This window comes from Necator americanus, chromosome X (assembly GCF_031761385.1).
Source record: "Necator americanus strain Aroian chromosome X, whole genome shotgun sequence".
Taxonomy (NCBI): Eukaryota; Metazoa; Nematoda; class Chromadorea; order Rhabditida; family Ancylostomatidae; genus Necator; species Necator americanus.
This window is the reverse complement of record NC_087376.1, coordinates 10,049,416-10,070,154: the sequence shown is the minus strand read 5'-3', so window position 1 is coordinate 10,070,154 and position 20,739 is coordinate 10,049,416. Positions and strand designations below refer to the sequence as shown.

Sequence of the window (20,739 nt, the reverse complement as noted above, 5' to 3'; positions counted from 1 at the left end):
ACTATTTTGCTCAAATCGGGGGTCTTGCTATGGGACAGCGGTTGGCATCAACGCTCGTCATTGCTTTCATGGCTAAAATTGAGCATCGAAATATTTTGGGAAACACGATCTTTGCTTTATTGCCGATATATCGACGAGCTGTTTCCTTGTCTGTTCGTCTCAAACAGAGATGGACAACTGTTTCAAGGTAGTAAATGAGCAGTCGGAGTATATGAAGTTCACTCGGGATAAGCCTAGAGCAGAATGGGTACCTTCGTAAACGTCCAAGTGCATATTTCAAACAGAACGCACAGGAGAAAGTGGTACCGCAAACCCAGAAATAAGAGTATCCTGGTTCACTTCCTTTCTGCTCATCCCGCGCAAGTTAAAAGGTCGGTAGTACGAAATATGTTTCGCACGGCCACCTCCGTTTGCACTAAAAGAGAGGAAAGACGAGAGTCTATCGAAGTTGCTACAAAACTCGCGGTCAGTAACTGCTACACACTTATGCGGCCCATCAGAAAAAGAGCACTAATCCGAAATAAATCTGGTATGGAGAAAGTACCCTTTTGTGTACCCATCTTTCTCTATACATATCTAAAGCCAATGCATGTCTTCTTTCCAACATTGTTCTTAATACTAGGACATTATAGTTCGATAAAGTACCAACACAGTCTTAATAAGCATTATCCCGGATCTCAATAAGGTGTAACTGAAAACTTTTTGCTTTGTTTCATTTTCTGCGATTATTTTTGTGCAATTATTTTTTTATTTTTGTGTACTAGCAATTTCGCCTTACCTATTGAGGTAAATGTAATCTTTTTTTAGTAAGGTTGTGAAAATAAAATAGAGTTCCCATCTTGCTAGAAGTTCCCCCAAACAAACTCTAGCACCCATTCCAAGAGGTCTAAATTCCATTCGTGGTCGATATACACCATCTGAATCGAGGAATCTAAAAGTATTCTTAAGGCCTTCGGCCTTTTTTCAATTTCTAATGCTTTGATGACCTATCTTTCTGGAAGGAACTGATCAGGATTTGGAAATAGATTCGGATCGTTCAGGACACAACCGTACTGAGGCATTATTTCTGTTCCTTTAGCAATGAAGTATCCATTGATGAATACATCGTTCATTGTGCTAGACAGCATTATACTACGAATGGAAAGATGTTAAGTTTTTTCTTTTTCATTTTTACCTGTGTGGAATAGCCCATGGTAGAACGTTGCTGATTCGTTGAATTTCGGATATTGTTGCCATTACATAAGGAGTTTCCTTTTTTCTTGAGTATACCGAAGGTTCCGGACCAAAGACCTGAGGTTACGCTAACGTAAATACGTTTTGGAACAAATATTCCTTTATTCGTCGGGAGCATACGAAAGGCCGATTTTAACTTTAATATGTTAAAAATTTCCGAATAGTACCTTTTCAAGTTTCTTGGGTACAAACATGGCCACTTTCGATATCAGCTGTGTGATACTAGAATATGCTTAGGGAAAATCTTGAGATAATCAGGAGTTAAATTTTCAAGAAAGGTAATTGTTGGGAAATACTTGTATTTTGTCCTACTACAAAAATCATCTCTTCGTTTCGGTATTTAAGGTTCAGCAAAGTCATGGCAGTGCGGGCTAGCTAAATTGAAGTTAACATTTCTTTGTCAAAGTTGTTTATATACGAATAAACCGAATATACAACAAATTTGACTTGACCTGCATATATTGTTTAGCAAACGAATAATAAACAGCTGTGATTTGCATATATTGATTATGGTTAGTGCATCAATCGTCGGTCTAAAGGTAGAACATAATCACTGTTCTTGATTCCGTAGAATTTCTGGGAATTTCTGTTGGGTTGCAATTCGAAGAGATGTCACATTAGGCTATATCGACGTAGTATGTACAGTGATTCTCTCAAAAACTTTACAAAAATAACAGTCCTATAGGAGATTTGTGTGGACTGTTGCACAACTGAAGTTCTTTTTTTGATTAAAACATCGATATTGTGGGGAACTGAAGGATGTAGCTCGTGTGAGCCCGTGTGATGTCTCGTTGAGCATACCCACGATCTTATGGCAAGTATATTCTTCTACCAGTATTTTCGATCTCCAAATATTTCTCAGAATGAAGCGGATAGAGGATAAAGTGTCTGGCGTTAATCAATCCGCTTGTGATACGTCAACGCATTCAATTCAGAATCGTACAGGGTTTATAGACGCGTAACTAGCCTATACAATGATTTGGAGGGCCTAGTCGCCGCAACAAGTCATTGTTTCTATGCTCCCACAGAAGCCTGGCATCAATTTATCGAGCCCAGAAGGATGAAAGACTTGGGTGGCACTAGGGCGGTTTCGAACCATCGATCGATCGTACCGTTACAGCGGAACCTCTTACCGACCACACTACATCCGCCTCATTTCTCGGAATATCCCATGATATTTTCGAAGAAATCTTTATCTTCTCTGACGTGAATATTGTTTCTTTGAGCGATCACTGAGATGTTTTGCGAAACGAACGCTCGATTGTGATGTTTATGTTGTTGACGTTGCGATTGCTTGTTGCACAGAAGCTCAAAAGGTTAAGCCACGTTATAAAGAACATATTAAGTTCGTGCAAAAATAGTGCGCGTTTGTCGTTGCCTTATCTTCACGACAATTTTTCTTCGCTATGTACGACTTTCGACAAACCTCGGCATGTTGATGTTTCAATAATTGATTTCTTTAATTGAGCGGGACACGAGGTTGTTACTATCCTTTGTTCGTGGCTAACGTTTTGGTAATATCGCCTTCTTTAAAGCCTGAAAGAAAGGGTGAAATCGAACTGATTAGACCAATCAAATGCCTTATCCGTCCAACAGAGAAAGCCCTACGTTTGCTGTTGAGCCTCATTGCTACCAGTAGAAGAGAACATCGTATCTTATGATCAGATGACTATCCTGACACTGCTAGATACCTGTTGTGAGGCGACTGGCGCAATCAAATATCAACCTTAAATAGGGCGCGAGTTCCCGCCTAATGCAGCAGCATTATTCTTTGCGATTCATATTTGGGCCCCTGGAATGGATCCAATTAGCCTCCAGAGCCTTGCACGCCGCAATACTAGGTTCGAGCGCCAAAATCGTGATCTTAACTTCAAAATCTCTCCGTTATGGCGTCGCACCTTATGACCACCTAATGCAATGAGTAACATGATTTCCTTCTGCCATTCAAATGTTCTTTGATTCAAATACATAGAAGTCTAGGTGTTTCTCCTATGTATTCGTCACCACACTGCCCACAGAAAATCAACACATATAAACAACACATGAACTCATGCAATCACCCTCGTTGTTATCTGGGCATATTTTGCACTCCGGTGTAATGCAAATACGATCATATGGGTGATTACGAATGAGCCTTTGCCCAAGGTTACTAGGGGGAGCTCCACGATAGCAACTGAGTCTTCAAGATTAGCTTTTCTCAGAGACCGCCGGATGGCAGCGCTAATCCCATCCTCTGTTTGAAATTTGCAGTTGGACGTTGAGCAAGGGTAACTATTCTCCTTTTGGCTTTTGGTCCAAAATTTAAAATTAAAAGTGGGGAAAGATATGTATGGAAAGACCCAGTACGTTGGAATGTTAAACATCCGGAATTTGGTTGCTAAATGTTTAGTAAGCACGTATTGTCTTCTAACAAAAGTTGCGTTGGCGGTAACAATGTTATTGTAACTAAAATTTCCAATTAGTACACAACTATTGGACCATAATCAGAAATTTAAACGTTAAAAGACTTCCCCTTTGCGTTTTTCCACTTTCATACTTAAAGCTATGCTCCCATTCCACTTACTAATGCTCGGTCATCGATGCTGTCTCTTCTTTGTGCATGTGCTTTTGTTTTGAACAGTGCCTTTGCCTAGAATAGTTAAAACAAAAAGATTTTCGAAAGAAGGTTGTGTTCAATCACCACGCTTGGCTCTGAAAACGTAAGACGCGTCCGCACAAACAATTATTCGCTCCTCTCCTCGCTGAAATACTGCACAAGCAGAGAGAAGTTTTGTAATTCGCAGTGGGCGCATCATATGGGACGTTTTACGCCTCGCATACTATTTTAGCACTAAAGCAGCAAACCTCTTATCCCAATTGTTGGTGGCCTCTTGTGTTGGGTCTTTGCATATTTTCTTATTTAAAAAATAGGAGTTTTTTTAAATTTTATTTGTACAACTCAAAAATCAGTGATGAAATTGCCATAATTGATCATCGTCATTATCAACAACATCTAAACACTCAAAGGTCAAAGTCTCAGTGTCTGTCTTCCAGGGGGAGAGAGGCAAGGAAAAAGTCGTTGAAAATGTTTTTCATCGAGGTCAGTGAAAGATTTCTCGCGCGGATGCTGCTTCAGGGCTCGGAACAAGTGATAGTCAGATGGAACACGGTTCGGACTATAGGGAGGGTGGGCCAAGGTCGTTCAACCCAGCTTCTCCTAAGATTGCTGCGTTACCTTTGCCATATGAGGTCTCGCGTTGTAATGCAGCAGTGTGGCATCAGAGGGTTTTCGCGTTTTTCACGCACTGCATCAGTCAGCTTGTCTTGTCAGCGATTCGTCGAAAGTCCATTCGGACCAATCACAGGCGGGGTCGGGGCCCTAACGTAACGTGGCGCATTGCAATAGATGACGTTGTAAGGAACCGCATTCCGAAGCCGCCTGTTTGCAGTGATGCAAAGAGGGATGATCGGAACCACCCCTGTATTCATAATCTATGACCCAATATAGCTCCAATGAAAATCCATATCACACCACATTCCTGGGGTGATGCCATGAAGATGTTTTTTCTCACGTGGTATTAATTTCGCTATTTCTGTACAACCTGCAAAAACATCCGCAAATCTTGGAATGCAATAATAAATAGCTGCTATTAATCTTCACGTACTCTTAAATCTCCAGAACGTTGTGGACAATATTTAACAATTTAATAATAGAAACACTACCTATGTTATCAAAACATGAAGTTAGCATCAATTTTATAAAATCTGCAACATGTAAAACAAACGTCGAGCTGGGAGAAGTAGCCCATCCTTCTTTAATGACGAAACGTCCTTAAAATGGAACTTATTTGAACTTCACAATGTGTATGCACGAGAGCGTTCTTTGATTACGCAAAAAAAAATCTCAGCGGATGCCACCAAGATGAGTATGCAGCTACAGAGATCTGTTGTGCTGTAGGAACGAGTGTAAACACTTGATGTTGACAGAATTTTCTATCGAGCTCCTCTTTGAAACAGAAGTCAGCGCATCGCTCCAATACTTATTACATCAGAACTCAATAATTACTTCTTTCAAAGCGTCTCTGAAGGCAACCTTCAGTTTATTCATGAGATTCACGAAAATTGAAGTAGCCTAGCAAATATTCTAGGACAACACTATGAACTACTACGCTTGGTTTTAAAAAGTTCCCTACTGTTTTACTCTAAGCGGAAGTGAGCCAGATAATGAACTTAGGAGGAACACCATTGTTGAGGTCTACTTTCTTCCGAGCATATTACACCCTGCAAGATAGTATAGAAATCGCCGAATTTACCTCTGATACACACTATCCTGCCGTGATTGCCCCACACATTACTTTTTTTTTCAATTCCCTAGACCATAAAGTGCAGTCTTCGTCTAATGCACAGCAAAAACGTCATCTGTGACACGGCATTCTCAAACAAGTGTCAATCTGCAAGGTAAGCAGCGACGAATCGCACTCTGTCGAATGTATAGTATTTGGTTTATTCAGTGATATGGACTGACATAAGAGGTACAAACTGAACAAATGTTTTTGACTAGCACCTATATTTTGTCTATACAACGACGCTTTTCTGGCTTACCTGTGTCTGCGTCACTTTGCTTGCCACGATATTTGAGAGTTCCCTGTCACCTTGGTGTAACAGCTTGTCAGTAGATGGCGGCCACCGCGGGTGCTCACTCGTTCCGTCGTCTCACTCTTCATAACCTATATAATCCAGGACCACCGCGCAGAAAATCAAGCACTGCGGTTGGTGCCCTCACCTGCAGCTCACCCACTGCAACCACAACTCCTCTAGTCTCGCTATACCTCTATCAAAATCCACCATCCAGACCTCCGTCTAGACCTCCCAGCAGACCTCCAAGCACTCCAACTCGGCTTTCCCGACACAATACTGCCAGATCTGATGCGGGTAAGCAGTGAGAAGCCTAGTTGTCTCAAATTGTTCTCTAACAACAATCCCCATTTATCGTTTTTACATTGATAGATGCACTTACACACTTATTTGCACAATTCTTTTGTTCCTTATCGTCCGTCATAACTTAATGTCCACTGTCAGGTATATCCATCTTGCGATGAAGACAGCCGCATACCTAAAAAAAAACACCTTCCTCATTTCTTGACGAAGAGTTTGGTGGGGTTGATAGCACCTGCTGCGTCGTCTGCGAGTTACTCACGAACGGCCCTTCTTGTTGTAACATGGTAAATACACTCAAGTCGATGCAGACGAAACTGATCTGCTCATTCACTGCAATCGCTTCGTTGGAAACACTGTGTATTCTAGATTTTGTCAAGTAGATGATGGTCTCGAAAAAGAAATCCGTAAATGGATTTCCACATTCAAAATGACTGCTACACACATATCCGCTTATTTGGGAACTTTCGGCACTGTAGGTGACGTGATCTAGTCGAAAAAACAGAGAGTTCAAAAAGCAGTTCAAATCAATATTTCGTGAAGAAAAAAAAGAAAACAAACTCCCTAATCAGAATGTGAAATAGAATACTTCCTGAAAGATCTGCTTACTGCCTCTAAGACAAAGGTATATCAAAATCAAAAGAACTAAAATGATTGATAGATGGATTTGTTCTCACTTGTAATAGTAGAGAGTTGTCGCATTACTACTTCGGCCTCAGTATGCACGCGTGTTAAGTTTAGTCGAAATCGATTGAAATATTGTGATATCTATGTGGATATAGGATCCATATATGTATCTGTGCATCCAGACATATTTTCATGCGTGCAGATGCGTGAGACGAGATCACCAGCTGATGTCATGTTCCTGTCAATATGACTGAATGTACGAATCTACGCCTGCGACCACACTTATCCCGAAAATTAGTGTTGTTATAATTCTTAGCGGCATCACCCCATGAATCTGGGGTGGTACGGATTTCCGGTGGAGTATTCGTATACGGGATAGTAGATTATGGAGAAGGGTGTGACTCCGTCCATTTCTTCCTAATTGCCGTAGAAAATGGCCCGGAAGATACGGCTTGCAGCGTTCCGGCGCACTATTTTCTGCAACGAGTTCGATTGGAACGCACCAACCTTGTGCGCGCGCCGCATCTTCCGGGCCGTTTTTACGGCAATCAGAAAGAAATGGACGGAATCACACCTTCCTCCACAATCTGCTATCCCGTAGACGAATACTCCACCTGAAACCCGTACCACCTCAGATTCGTGGGGTGATGCCTTTAAAATGCAACCTTATTCCAAGTTTTATTTGAGTCCTTATTCTAGGATGGGAGAATTACGACGGTTTTTGTCGAAGATTTTGTGAATAGCTAATTAAGCCAGGATCATTATAGCTGCAATAAAATTAAGCACCACTATAATATAATTTAATAATTATTTTATACAGGTCGAACTTGCAAAAGAAGTCTCTAGAGCAAACTCTACTTAGTGTTTTCTGGATGGTGATGCATATACTCCTATGTAATATAATATAATACAATATATTATATTATATTATATTATAATATAATAATTATTATATAATGTAGTATAATATACTATATTATAGTATAATATAATATAATAATAATATAGATAATAATATATAAATGTCCGGCTAAAGCCGGACTTCAGACTTTCTGTGCTGTTCGCATCGCTCCCCTTCACTGATGAGTGGAAATTAATATTAGTGGGATTTTCTGTGAAATTATATTTGTGCCATTCTTCTTCTTCTTCCTAGCGTTTGTCCCGCGTTGTTGCAGGGTCCGCTTTTCTGCTTCTTGTCTTCCATTTTGTTCTATCCATTGCATCAGCCGCACATAAACGTTCATCTATCATATCCAGTTTCACACGGTCTAACAAGCGAATCTTTGGCCTCCCACGCGGCCTCACTCCTGAAACGTCGAGCTTCAGAACGGTTTTGGCAACAGAATCTTCCTCCCGCCGCAAGACTTCACCAAACCATCTCAGTCGCGCCTCATTCATCTTCTCAGTTATCGGGACGATGCCGAAGATGGAACGTACAGTATCGTTGGATACTTTCTCTTTTAGCGTTACACCTATCGTCCACCTCAACATCCGCATCTCCATAGCGTGCAGCACTCTTTCCAAGGCTTTCGTCGTCGGCCAGCACTCGCATCCGTAAAGGGCAACAGGACGCACAACCGTCCTGTAGATCTTCGACTTCAGTCGAACAGGGACTTTCTTGTCGCACAGTACCATTGTTGCCATTTTCTATTTCATCCATGCAGCATTAACACGTGCTCGACCTTCTTGATCAATGTCGCCTGTGGAAGTCACTTTGGATCCAAGGTACTTGAAACAGTTCACCTTGTTTAATTCGGTGCCATCGACACAAATTGAACCATCCTCTATCCTTGTTCCGCACTCCATGTACTCAGTTTCTGATGTGTTGAGGCGCAATCCATATTGCTGCAGCTGATCCTTCCAGGACTGTACTTGTTTCTGAAGATCATCTCGAGACTCCGACGCGAGCATGACATCGTTGGCAAAGAGTAGGGTCCACGGATGCTGCTTCTGGATTTCCTTCGTTATCGTGTCCATGCACACTATGAACAGTAGAGGTGAGAGGGATGAACCCTGTTGAACCCCTACTTGTACAGGGAATGGCCTGCTTGTTCCAGCAGCACATCGTACAACGCTGGTAGGCTTCGCATAAAGCAGCTTCGTCTACCGCACATATTCTTCTGGTACTCTATGCGACCTCGTGGACATCCATAACAGCTCATGTGGGACACGGTCGAAAGCTTTCTTGAGATCGAGAAAAGCAAGATGCACACTGCGGTTCTTCTCTCGATGTTTCTCCAAGAGGATTCGGACAGCATGGATAGCATCTATAGTGCTGCGGTCCTTCACAAAGCCGCACTGGTTGAGTGAAACACTAACAATTTTCCTCAGACGAGCTTCCAGCACACGCTCAAAAACCTTCATCGTATGGCACAGCAGTCGTATAGGCCTGTACGAGGTGCATTCAGCAATGTTTTCTTTCCCTTTCCAAACGGGCACGGTCACGGAAGTTTGCCAAACGTCTGGAGTCCGTCCTTCTGCAACGATTTCGTTAAATAGAGTTGCGAGCCACATGGACCCTCGATCTCCTAGCAGCTTCCAGACATCAGCAGGTACATATGTCATCAGGACCGGTTGCCTTGTTCGACTTCATTTTTGCGAGGGCAGCACTGACTTCGACGGCAGTAATTGGTAGAACAGGACCTCGACGCTGGGAACAGTTGGGATGGGAGGATGACAGAACTCTTCGTTACACAAGTGGTTGTAGTACTCTCGCCATCAGGCTGACGCGTCCTCCACCAGAGCTTATACTTGGACTTCTTCTCACGAATTGCCGCCTAAACTTCCTCGTTCCGAAACCACGTAGCCTTTTGTACCTTGGGCTTACCTAGAGTCGTCTTTCTCCGAGTGTTTTCCTCGATCAAGCGTATAACGCTGGAAGTAGACGACCACATTTCCTCCACACTACGAGTAGGGTGGGGAAGTGTAGATGGAGCCACGGACGCGAAAAATACCTCCTTTCGATCCTTCAGATTCCACCATTTGATGCGCTGTGTTTCAGTCCTCGGATGTCTCTTCCTTGGACGGGAGATTTTCAAGTCCATAACGAGCAGATCGTGTTGGGCAGCAACATGGTCTGTAGGGATGACTTTTGAATCCTGCAGAAGTCGGCGATCTCGTCGGCGTAACATCCAGAAATCTATTTGTGTTTCACGACCGCCGCTGGTGTACGTGATCAAATGCGATTTTCTTTTCCGATACTGCGTGTTAGCGATGATCAAGTCACTTGCAACAGCATACTCCAGGGTTCGCCACCCGTCGTCGTTACGAGCTCCATAGCCGTATCCACCATGACAACTCTCGAATCCGTCTTTCCGAGAACCGACATGTCCGTTGAAGTCTCCTCCGATTAAAAGTACTTCTTCGTCTTCCAGGGACTGGACGTACTGCTCCAGATCCTCCCAAAAGCTTGCCTTCTCTTCTTCAATACAGCCCGCCTGTGGCGCATAAGCAAAGACGACTCGCAATTCCACTTCTCCTGTGTCTACTTTTGCAGCTATCAGGCGATCCACTACTGTGACGCTGTTTCTAAATGACTCGTTCAATATGATACCCAGCCATTGCGATTTGATGTGCCGTGGTAGATGAGCTTGTAGCCATCGCCTAATTCCCTTAACTTGGAGCCTTTCCAGCGAGTCTCCTGTACACAACATGTGTCAACACGGCGTTTTCAGAGACTGTCTGCCAGTTCACGACTCGTCCCAACGTTAAGTGTTGCCAAGCGCACTGGATGTTGCTGGCGATGGCGGACTAACTTCTTTGGCCGGCTCCGTCCTCTAGCCAGTAGCCCTCGCATGCCCCCCCCCCCCTTGCCACATTGCCCAGGCGAGGACAATGCGCGTCGCTTCTGGGGTACGCCCTAGCTTCTGAAGAACACATTGTAGACATTAGCAGTATGACGCGACGGAGGTGTTGTCCTCGGTCGGCTTGTCGCACTAGCAAGCTAGCAGCCTGACACCGGAATCGTCGTACTACCTCCTCACTTAGCTAGCCTGTAGCCTAGGCCCAATGACCGGGCTACTAGCCGGACACCTTTGTTTCATGGTTGAACCTGCCGAGACGAAGTCTCGCCACCATAGTTGCCCGACGGCCAGGGCCACCGCTGCGCCGCTCTGAGGCGTGAGGTAGGATTTGCAGCAGTACGATTTGCAGCAGATTTGTGCCATTCAAACAACTTTCTTACTTTTTTTAATAACAAATAAAGTTGAAAGATTCCGAAGTTTTCTTTCTAGACGGGTCAGTTCCACATCTGGAAAATATTCAAACTTTAGTTACAATCACTCCTTCGATACCAATATAATACAGACGCGAATTGAGAGCATTTGTCGAAGTATAGGTTTTCCTACTGATTTCCCCCAACAGTTATCACAGAAATATGTTCGAATTAAATGACGTGAACAACTTTATGGTACTGATAAAGATAACGTCCCACTTCAGATCATGTAAATGGTTCGCTACTATCTACGCAGCCGTTTGCATGGGATTTTCACTTTTTGAAGAAGTCATATTACCAAATCGAGGCAAACGTGCAAAGAGATAAACATGCGGACTATATATAATCTACATATATTCTACGGACTATATACTATATACTATATACTATATACTATATATAATATAATATAATATAATATAATATAATATAATATAATATAATATAATATAATATAATATAATATAATATAATATAATATAATATAATATAATATAATATAATATAATATAATATAATACAATATAATATAATATAATATAATATAATATAATATAATATAATATAATATAATATATATAATAATATATAATATAATAAATATAATATAATAATAATAATATAATATAATATAATAAATAAAATAATATAATATAATATAATATAATATAATATAATATAATATAATATAATATAATATAATATAATATAATATAATATAATATAATATAATATAATATAATATAATATAATATAATATAATATAATATAATATAATATAATATAATATAATATAATATAATATAATACAATGAAATATAATGTAATGTGATATATTATATTATATTACACAGTCGGGTCAAAACGACATGAAACACGGTGCATTTGCGTATACGGTCGAAACGGAGCGCTAGAGGCAGCAGTTAGAACCGAGTTGGGACCATTGCAAACTTCAGCGATGGGAGGTGCCAGAAAGGGTCCCAGTACGCTTCCAACCGCTACGCTCCACAGCACCGCCTCGAGAGAAGCTGCGTACGCAATTGCACCGTGCTTCATTTCGTTTTAATCCTACTATATATTAGCGAATTTTTCGGTTGCTAGAAAGTGGGTTTGGGGCAGCCACATGGGACTGGGAAAATATGAGTCGAAGGTGGTGGCGACTACCAGCGATGTGCAGATCTTCTATAGAACACCTTGTTTTCTTGTTTTTGCTGCACCTTAAGAGAAAAGTTTCGAAGATTTATCCGCTGATCACATTCCATTAATTTCTTTCACAGAATCAAAAGCGTTGTCACTGTAAACAATGCTTTCTCTATCAGACTTTTTTGTACCGGTAAAGTTTCTCGTTGGCTTTGGCTAAAAAAAAACCAGCATTAGAAGAAATTTCATTCAATTACAATTCAAGTTCGGGTGATTTCCCTTGAAAGCACTAAAATTTGAAAAAAAAAACAATTGGAAACATTGTGCAACACTTTTCTGCTTTTTTCAATGATATCGTGGAATGGTATGATTATCACCATCGTACTGATGAAAACAACAAAAGAGGCAAGATGTGTGATATATGTCTCTTTCTTAAATCAAATTATGGCAACAAGACGAAAGACCAAACATTGGAACGTGTGCATTAAGATACGCAATTTCAGCTGTCGTAATCAAAAGGTTTTTAGATATTCTGTACGTCGTACTTCTTGATTTTCTACAACACTGTTTCATGGTATCCACTGGTCATCAACGCTAACGACTTCACTATTTGGCGCCACCGTACCAATCTGGCGCGGGTGCATCTGTCGTTTCACTTTGTGACGCTATTGCACCTGAATCACTTCTTTCCAGCATGGCGCATAATTGGGGCACTGTTAGACCCGTCAATTTTCATCTTGTTTTTGCGTTCTGGCACTGGTATACCAAAGCAAGAGCGTAGAAACTCACGTAATTATCTCCAAGTATCGAGTACAGTATGGTGTGTAAACCTTGCGGCGTGGACGTCGACTTCTCATCTCACGGCATTCTGAGGCAGAATCACCTATCTTGGACCGTCCGACCCTGCATCGAGCTCTACGACACTGGTACACAAACTCGGCGGAGCCGTATCCGGACGAATTCGCCAAAAATGTAAGAACCTCGTGAAATTTGCAGACATTTTGATGAGATATGATGCAGAGAGGACGGTTGTAGCACAGCGGTTAGGGGTTACGCTTCCTGCACGATCAATAGGAGGTTCGAATCCACCCTAGTGCAGACCAAGCCTTTCATCCCTCCGTGGTCGATAAATTGCTACCAGACTTGTCTGCGAAGATAAAAGCACTGATTTGACACATCACACATAGGCCAACTACACGTTCGTAAACCTCAAACGATTCTGAATTGAAGTGGACGTGGGGGCGCGTTCTAAGCGGATTGATCAGCACGAGAAGCTTTATCCTTTATCCATTTCTGACGCAGCGCGAACATCTACGGAATGTACCATGATGTCATTCACTCATAGCATGATAGTGCAACTTACTTGCCATTGCCTGCCTGGCATTATATCTTTCTCTATGTACGTCTTCACAAAGTTGTGTGATTTTCAGAAAAACTAAACATAAAACTATTCGTGGTTGTTCTATATCTTGTCCACCGTGACTTCTGTGTGTGCAAGTCCCAAGAGTCCGTTGAATTTCTCAAGCAATTTCAGTCTATAATTTCGATTTTTCACAGGGTAGTCCCTTGCAGATCCCATATGCAAGCGTTTAACGGCATCACTCCACGAATCTGGGGTGGTGCGGGTTCCAGGTGGAGTATGCCTGTACGGGGTCATAGATTACGGGTATGAGAGTGATTTCGTTCATTTCTCCCTAATTGCCGTAAAAAAACGACCTGGGAGATGCGGCGTGTGCACAAGGCTGGTGCGCTCCAATCGAAGTCGTTGTAGAAAATAGCGCTCCGGAACACTCAAGGCCGCATCTTTCGGGCCGTTGTTTACGGCAACTAGAATGGAATGGACGGAATCGCCCTCCTTCTCTTACTTTTCGACTCCGTATAGGCATAACCCACCTGAAACCAGCACTACTCCAGATTCGTGGAGTGATGCTTCTAAAAGAAACTTGGGCAAGGCGATCTGGCGGCCCCTCTGTTGCACTTGAGCAAATGAGTGAAGAATCCTTTCCATCACCACTCTAAAAGTTAGGACTGATGTTTTCCACACGTCTTTGAACCTACCAAATCTGATTCTATGTTACGTTTCTCGAAATGCCTTACCCATGACAGAGGTCGCCTGCTAGCCATCACAGCACTCTACAGAACTCAATCAAAATTATAGACGGGGTTGTCCATATCTCAAGCCGTCCTTCAAGGTAAGACTACCAAAACATGCACATGTCAACAGTTTTTTCCACTGATGAAAAGTCGAAATCGGTCGCTGAATTAACAAAAGGACACGAATGCTCGAGCGGTTTTAGTTGATCTTTGCTTTCTAACCATTTTATGAAATCGCTATTCCGCTATATGAAACCAAGTTGAAGAAACATATCCACGAGCTCTGTCAACATCAATAAAGTAGTTCTCCATTGGGTTCACTTACAACTCTTCTCATTGTGGAATACTCAATAGGACAACCGATACGGACAACTCATTTTTGCAGCGGTCAATGGGAATACTCAACACTGTTACTCGGACTCATACTGTAGAGTACTCAACACTGTCATATGGGCAACAGAGTAACTTGTCCAAACCTGTCGCTCGGACAATAGAATAATGTACTCAACATCGTCATTCGGAGGATAGAGATAGAGTACTCAACACTATCACTTGGACAAAAGAGTAGAGTACTGAAAATTGTCACTCGAAGAACAGAGTAAGGTACCCGGCCGACATTCTCACTCCAATAATACAGTACACAACACTGCTAACCGGACAGTGCAGTAAAAAACCAAACCTTGTCACTCGACGGATGGAAAACTCAACGTTGTCTCTCGGTGTTGGACAGTAGAGTACTTAACACTGCCTCCCGGTCGGTGCAGTAAAGTACCCACGTCCAACACTTGGACAGTAAAGTAAAGTGTCGAACCCCGTCGCTTTGACAACAGAGTAAGATAGCCAACATTGTCATTGGGCAATAAAGTATTAAACACTGCCATTCGGAGAATAGAGTACACAGCACTGTCACTTGGAAAGCAGAGTAAGGTACCCTACATTGTCATTTGAGCAACAGAGTACTCAACATTGTCATGCGGACAGAAGAGTACTCAGCACTGTCATTTAGACAGCAGAGTAATGTAGCCAACCTTGTCGCTAGGCCAATGCAGTACCAACAATGTCATTCGAAGAATAGAATACCAAACACTATCACAGGGACAATAGATTAGAGTAATCAAAATTGTCAGGCAACAGAGTAAGGTACCCTATATTGCCACTTGGAGAATAGAGTACTCAACACTATTAGTGGGACAATAGAGTCCCAGTAATAGTGTTGAGGACTCTATTCTTCGAATGACAGTGTTGAGTAGGATACCTTACTCTGTTGTGTAATTGGCAGTGTTTAGTACTCTACCTTCCGAGTCCGAGTAAAAATTTAGAGTACTCTACTGTCCGAATGACAAAGTTGAGAACTCTATTCTATTTTGCCAGTAATAGTGTTGAGTACTCTATTCTCCGAATGACAGTGTCGAGTAGACTAATGTCCGAGTGGCAATGTAGGGTACCTTACTCTATTGTCCAAGTGAAAATCTTGATTTTCTGAGTGTGTTGACAGCGGAGTGGAAAACAGGCCGGAAATTTTAAACCACATCCATTGCTGCAATCTAGTGCCACAGATATACTCCTGGATCTTGGTTGCTATAATACGATGGATAGCGTAACAAGCGCCATAATAACGTGTCCCAAAAATGGTCGCTGCGGAGTCAGAAATCTGTCCAGGATCTTCGTAATACAATGTTATTGCTAAACAATAGATAGGTTTAAGCTAACGTTAAAGACAGCATACCACGAATCTGACGTGATGACGGGAAAAGCTAGAGACGGGACTGTAGATTACAGGATCCGGGGTGGTTCCGTTGATCTTTCCTTAAACAAGGGTGTAAAAACGGTGTTTATTCCTACGACGTACGTCAGGAAGTGCCACTTCGTACACGCTCCGCTTCTCTCGTCTGCCTGTTCAATGGTGTTACTTGAGGCGGTCGAGAAGAACTCACTGAATTTCGACTGCTCGCACTTGGATACTGCACGTGTACAAATGACTCTCGTTGCAAATGAAATGGTCGAGAAAAACGGTATCTTCCACACCGTTTTTTAAGACGATTAATTAGGGGAGAGCGGAGCCCTCCCAGATCGCGCAATATACAACCCCATCTCAAGTTTTCTTCGCAGATTTCCTTCACCAAGTCAGCTTCGTGGTATACTGCCCTTAAAACAAGGTGATGCAGAAGAAGGCGGCATGGAATCGTGACCACTCGGAGTACTTGGCCATTCGTGATTCCTTGCGATCATTGCTCCTGCATCATACATTGCCCTGAACTATGACTGAGAGATCGGAAACACATCATCAACACATTCTACATCAACATTACTTACGGAAATGTCTCTATTATCCTAGTGACAATTTTGACTACACACGTAGGAATAAACGCCGTTTCAACGACCTCTTTTTTATGCCGATTAGGGAAAGATGAGAGGAACCACCCCTGATCCTGTAATCTACAGTCCTATCTCTAGTTTTTCCCTCCATCACCTCAGATTCGTGGTACGCTACTTTTAACTTCGGCTGCGGTATCCATTCTTTTAAAGCAATTATTTTGCATTGCAAATATCCTGTAGAGATTGCTGACCCAGCAGCGACCACTGTTGGGGCACGTTATTGTGCTGTTGGTTACGCTCAGGGTCAAGCGTGTGATGGGATTTTCCCATTGCGGGTATCGTAAAGGGAGAGAGTTGCAAGGCAAGAGGGTCGGAAGAGAGTGTGCGGTGGCCAGTTGTGAATTGAGGATATCATGATAATCAGCACAAAATACTACGTAGTAATTAAACAAACACATACATTACAAAATATTCACCTGTATCGCCTGTGCTCCCGTTGTTCATCGATTTGCTCGAGCGGGCATCAGTAATACTTCCATTTATCCCTATCGCGCGCAAGTGTTGCCCAGTGGCATCTCTTCTCGCGATGAATTCAAGATCGTCGTATTTTTCTTTGAAGGACTTCGTGAAGAGGTGTGACCATCGGGTCCGCGGTCTTCCTGCAGTGCGTTTGATGTCGCGTGGTATTCAGTCCTTTACGGCTCTGGTCCAACGGTCCTAGCATCACCCCTTTAATTCCGCGTTCTATGACGCTGATCGCATTCTCCTCGTGCTTGAGAAACGCTCACGTTTCTGAAGCGTAGATCAAAGCAGGAAGGACGGTGGTGTTGAATAGGCAGCACGGAGCCGCATATTCTTAGTCTTTACTGCATCCTCGATGCTCTCGTATGCTCCCCTCTACTACATCCTCGATGCTCTTGTATGCTTTCGTCCTGCACATCTCTTAAGTCAGGTCATTCATCATGTTAATTTCCCGACCTAGATATTCATAAGTAGATCTTTCGAATATATTTGTTCCGCTGAGCGTGAATGGGGCATCACAAATCCATCCGTTCCTCATAAACATCGCCTTGTCTAGATTCAGCTTAAGACCGGTCATTTTACACGTTTCACCAAATTCGGCCAGGATGATTGATGCTTCTTGTTAATAGAACGATGTCATCAACGAAACGAAGATGGTGTAAATACCGGCCGTCAACTTTCACTCCTATGTCCTCACCTTCCAATCCTCGCATCGCGTTCTCGAGAGTGGCACTGAGTATTTTGGGTGAAATTGTGTCACCCTGACGAACCCCTCTCTTCACGTCGATTATGACACCATTGTAGAATGGGGAAATTTTGGGGGTGCGGGACAAGAGGTACCCGTGAAAACCGGCTGACCGCTCCTGTCCTCCCTTCGGCACCGCCGCCTCCGCGTAATTGCGGCTGCCGCTCCACCAGCTAGATATCCTCCGCGACCGCCTGAGATCACCTACGCCCCGCCTCCCTATTGCTCTCTAATCAACGCCGCGCGCGACTTTCGTGCCGCGACGAAGCGGTCGGTAGTGCGGATTTTGAAGGGGGACTAGTGAGAAACGAATTGCCGAGGCGAATTCTGATGTACGGCTATAGTAAACTAAGCGCGTATTATTGGGAATAAAGGAGAAGAATAAGTAAAAATTATTTCAAAAAGATGCTCCAGGGAAAAGAATAACACGCATATATTTTCAAACATCTCATAATTTAACACATTTCATGCCCTAAGTTTTTTATATAAACTAGCAGTGCATAAGTATGTGTTTGTCACGATGCCATTCAATGAATTCGTGTTCAACTTTCAACTGCGGCAGTTATAATAACAGCAACATTATGCGCTTATTACTTTGTATACATTCTTTAACTCCTTTCTACATTTTACCTTTTCAAAATTTTACATAGATATAATGTTTATGTAGAGCAAGTATTGAAATATGCCAATATTTGACATATTTCAATACTTGCTTGTACGTTTTATACAGTTTTATATAATAAAACTTTGTATGGTTCTTCAAACCTCTCTCAACAGCGTTTCATCACTTCATTTCTATCTGTTTTCTGCATTACATCAATATGAAAGGTTAGGTGTATTAGTGGAGAACAGAGACCTTTGTATCTTCGAGATATACCTTTAGGTACAATGTATGTCTGCGAGGCATTATTCGCGCCTCCTTAATCGTTGGATGCCAGTTTTACCCAGCTAGATAAGCAAAAAGAAATCCATAGAAAGCGAAAAATAGTAAAGAGGATAGCATAACATTGATCAGTGGGACATTTTTTGAAACATCTCTTGCATTCCCAGAGATGAATGAGTGCTTTCCATCTAACAACTCGAAACTGGGTAATTTCATTTTCACTCGCATTTCTAAATGGCATGTCACTTGTACAAACCTATTTCATTCTTTCTTTCTTTTATATTAACTAACAAGCACATTTTATGTAGACCTTCGAACAACATCTAACACCAGGTACTTTCCTTTCCGTTCGATTTTAAAAGCGCATCATAAGAGCTGTAAGCGCGGCGGAAAAAAAATCGCCGTAAGAGTGGCAGGCGCGGTTCAGCTAACGAAGTTTCTTTATGTATGGAGTAGGGACGCCTTGGTTGTCTAAGGCCTCCATGACCGCTTCGGTCTCAAATGTATCAAATGCTTTGTTTAAATCGATGAAATTGAGACACAGCGACATCTTGTACTCTCGCGATACATCTATGAGTTTTGAAACCGTGTGTATGTGGTCAATCGTACTGAATCCTTTTCAAAACCCTGCTTGCTCGCATGGCTGTCCTTCATCTAATGTTCTTTCTATTCTGTTTAGGATTACTCTTGTGAGCTTGTAGATTACAGGCAGCAAACAGATTGGACGATAGTTGCCCATGTCTTGGGGGTCTACCTTTCTTATACAACAGAACGGTTTTGCTGGTTTTCCATTGCTTAAGAACCCTGCATTACGACAGATAACGAGTGAAGAGCCTCGCCAGTGTGTTGATGAGGACTGGCGGTAGGTATTTCAGATGTTCAGGCTTGATTCTGTCAAGACTGGATGAAGTACGATTCTTCACCGACATGATGGCATGTCGGACTTCGGAAGGGAGGACCTTTGGAAAGACATGTCCATCTTCCCTCATGTGGTGAGGAGGCAAGTGGACGTGACTGTCGAAGAGACCTGAGTAGAAGTCGTGAATGACTTTCTCCATCCCTCTTCTCGATACTGTAGTTGTTCCATCTGGGGTTCGGAGAGCAGCCATTGTTCTTTTACGATTGGCGAAGTTCGGACAGGCATAACGAATGCTCTGTCCCACCTCTGCAGCTTCAGCCAACACTTCCGCTATTCTCTATTTAAAGTCTTCCTTTGCCGTCTCTCTGCTGGTTTTGCTTCATATTCGTCGTCGATGTTGCCCATGATGGCATCTTCCCAGAAACCGACAATTGAAGCGAAGAGCTCCCAGTAGATGATAGTTCTGGGAGTTCGCTTAGTGAACTTCGCGTTTTCTTCTCCTCTCCGTGTGAAAGAAAATCTTCTTCAAAGAAGGCGATAGTGCGATCCTGTATAAAACTTCGGTACAGTAGCGACATCCGTCAGGCGAAACCTTTTTCTGATAATGATGTGGTTAATTTCATTGTGATACCCTCCATCCGGTGACTCCCACGTCCAGCGTACAGAGTAGGGCTTCTGGAATTGTGAGTTTCCATGGATGATCTTAGTCGTCATGATGAACTCGGAGAGCCTCTCTCCCTGTTCTTTCCATTGTAGGCCGTGGGTCCCGATGTGAAGTTGATGTGAGGTTCCTCAGGTGTTCTTCTGGGGCCAATTTTGGCGTTAAAATCGCCAATTATGACCTTGTAGAAGGCAAGATCTTCTCGGCAGAACTTCTCCAGGTCCATATAGAAAGCTTCGACTTCTTCTTCGTAGCGTGATCTTGGAGCATAAGCGACGAAGATAGTCAAAGCTATGGTTGGACCACATCTTCTCATCCGCAGACGTAGGATTCGGGTCGTAAGTTGTTCGAAAGAGTCGATGCTTTTTGCCATGCTCTTGTTGACGAAGACGCCAACTCCAGCAACACCTCTACTGTCGCATGTTCCTAGGAACAGTTCTTCTCCAGTTTCAAATACGGCGTTGAGAGTGTGACGTCGTCTCGTCTTGATCAGTCCGATGACGTTGTACTTAATCTTCTTGGCTTGCATCAT

At 42.6% G+C, this 20,739-nt stretch overlaps 8 protein-coding genes across 9 annotated transcripts; 1 reads left to right on the top strand and 7 right to left on the bottom strand.

Annotated features, from left to right (window-relative positions):
• Nucleotides 1-986: 986 nt before the first annotated feature.
• On the bottom strand, nucleotides 987-8,326 carry RB195_022126 (uncharacterized protein; the record flags this gene model as incomplete). Its single annotated transcript, XM_064209147.1, has 5 exons — nucleotides 987-1,116; nucleotides 1,175-1,290; nucleotides 1,401-1,455; nucleotides 3,797-3,862; nucleotides 8,247-8,326. The coding sequence occupies 5 exons, from the start codon at nucleotides 8,324-8,326 to the stop codon at nucleotides 987-989; spliced, it is 447 nt and encodes a 148-aa protein (XP_064065028.1).
• Nucleotides 5,889-6,155, top strand: RB195_022127 (uncharacterized protein; the record flags this gene model as incomplete). The annotated part of the gene is made up of 1 exon (XM_064209148.1): nucleotides 5,889-6,155. One exon carries the CDS (start codon nucleotides 5,889-5,891, stop codon nucleotides 6,153-6,155), a length of 267 nt encoding a protein of 88 aa, XP_064065029.1.
• Nucleotides 7,924-8,409, bottom strand: RB195_022125 (uncharacterized protein; the record flags this gene model as incomplete). Its single annotated transcript, XM_064209146.1, has 1 exon — nucleotides 7,924-8,409. The coding sequence occupies one exon, from the start codon at nucleotides 8,407-8,409 to the stop codon at nucleotides 7,924-7,926; it is 486 nt and encodes a 161-aa protein (XP_064065027.1).
• Nucleotides 8,410-8,421: 12 nt separating this feature from the next.
• RB195_022124 (uncharacterized protein) lies at nucleotides 8,422-8,751 on the bottom strand (the record flags this gene model as incomplete). Its single annotated transcript, XM_064209145.1, has 1 exon — nucleotides 8,422-8,751. The coding sequence occupies one exon, from the start codon at nucleotides 8,749-8,751 to the stop codon at nucleotides 8,422-8,424; it is 330 nt and encodes a 109-aa protein (XP_064065026.1).
• A 126-nt stretch (nucleotides 8,752-8,877) lies between these two features.
• RB195_022123 (uncharacterized protein) lies at nucleotides 8,878-9,339 on the bottom strand (the record flags this gene model as incomplete). Of its 2 annotated transcripts, none has more annotated exons than XM_064209144.1 (1): nucleotides 8,878-9,339. In XM_064209144.1, one exon carries the CDS (start codon nucleotides 9,337-9,339, stop codon nucleotides 8,878-8,880), a length of 462 nt encoding a protein of 153 aa, XP_064065024.1. The 2 variants fall into 2 exon arrangements, with proteins under 2 accessions (XP_064065024.1, XP_064065025.1); XM_064209143.1 differs by having other exon boundaries at nucleotides 8,878-9,288.
• Nucleotides 9,340-9,551: 212 nt separating this feature from the next.
• RB195_022122 (uncharacterized protein) lies at nucleotides 9,552-10,427 on the bottom strand (the record flags this gene model as incomplete). Its single annotated transcript, XM_064209142.1, has 1 exon — nucleotides 9,552-10,427. One exon carries the CDS (start codon nucleotides 10,425-10,427, stop codon nucleotides 9,552-9,554), a length of 876 nt encoding a protein of 291 aa, XP_064065023.1.
• Nucleotides 10,428-19,496: 9,069 nt separating this feature from the next.
• Nucleotides 19,497-19,796, bottom strand: RB195_022121 (uncharacterized protein; the record flags this gene model as incomplete). The annotated part of the gene is made up of 1 exon (XM_064209141.1): nucleotides 19,497-19,796. One exon carries the CDS (start codon nucleotides 19,794-19,796, stop codon nucleotides 19,497-19,499), a length of 300 nt encoding a protein of 99 aa, XP_064065022.1.
• A 460-nt stretch (nucleotides 19,797-20,256) lies between these two features.
• Nucleotides 20,257-20,739, bottom strand: RB195_022120 (uncharacterized protein; the record flags this gene model as incomplete). Its single annotated transcript, XM_064209140.1, has 1 exon — nucleotides 20,257-20,739. The coding sequence occupies one exon, from the start codon at nucleotides 20,737-20,739 to the stop codon at nucleotides 20,257-20,259; it is 483 nt and encodes a 160-aa protein (XP_064065021.1).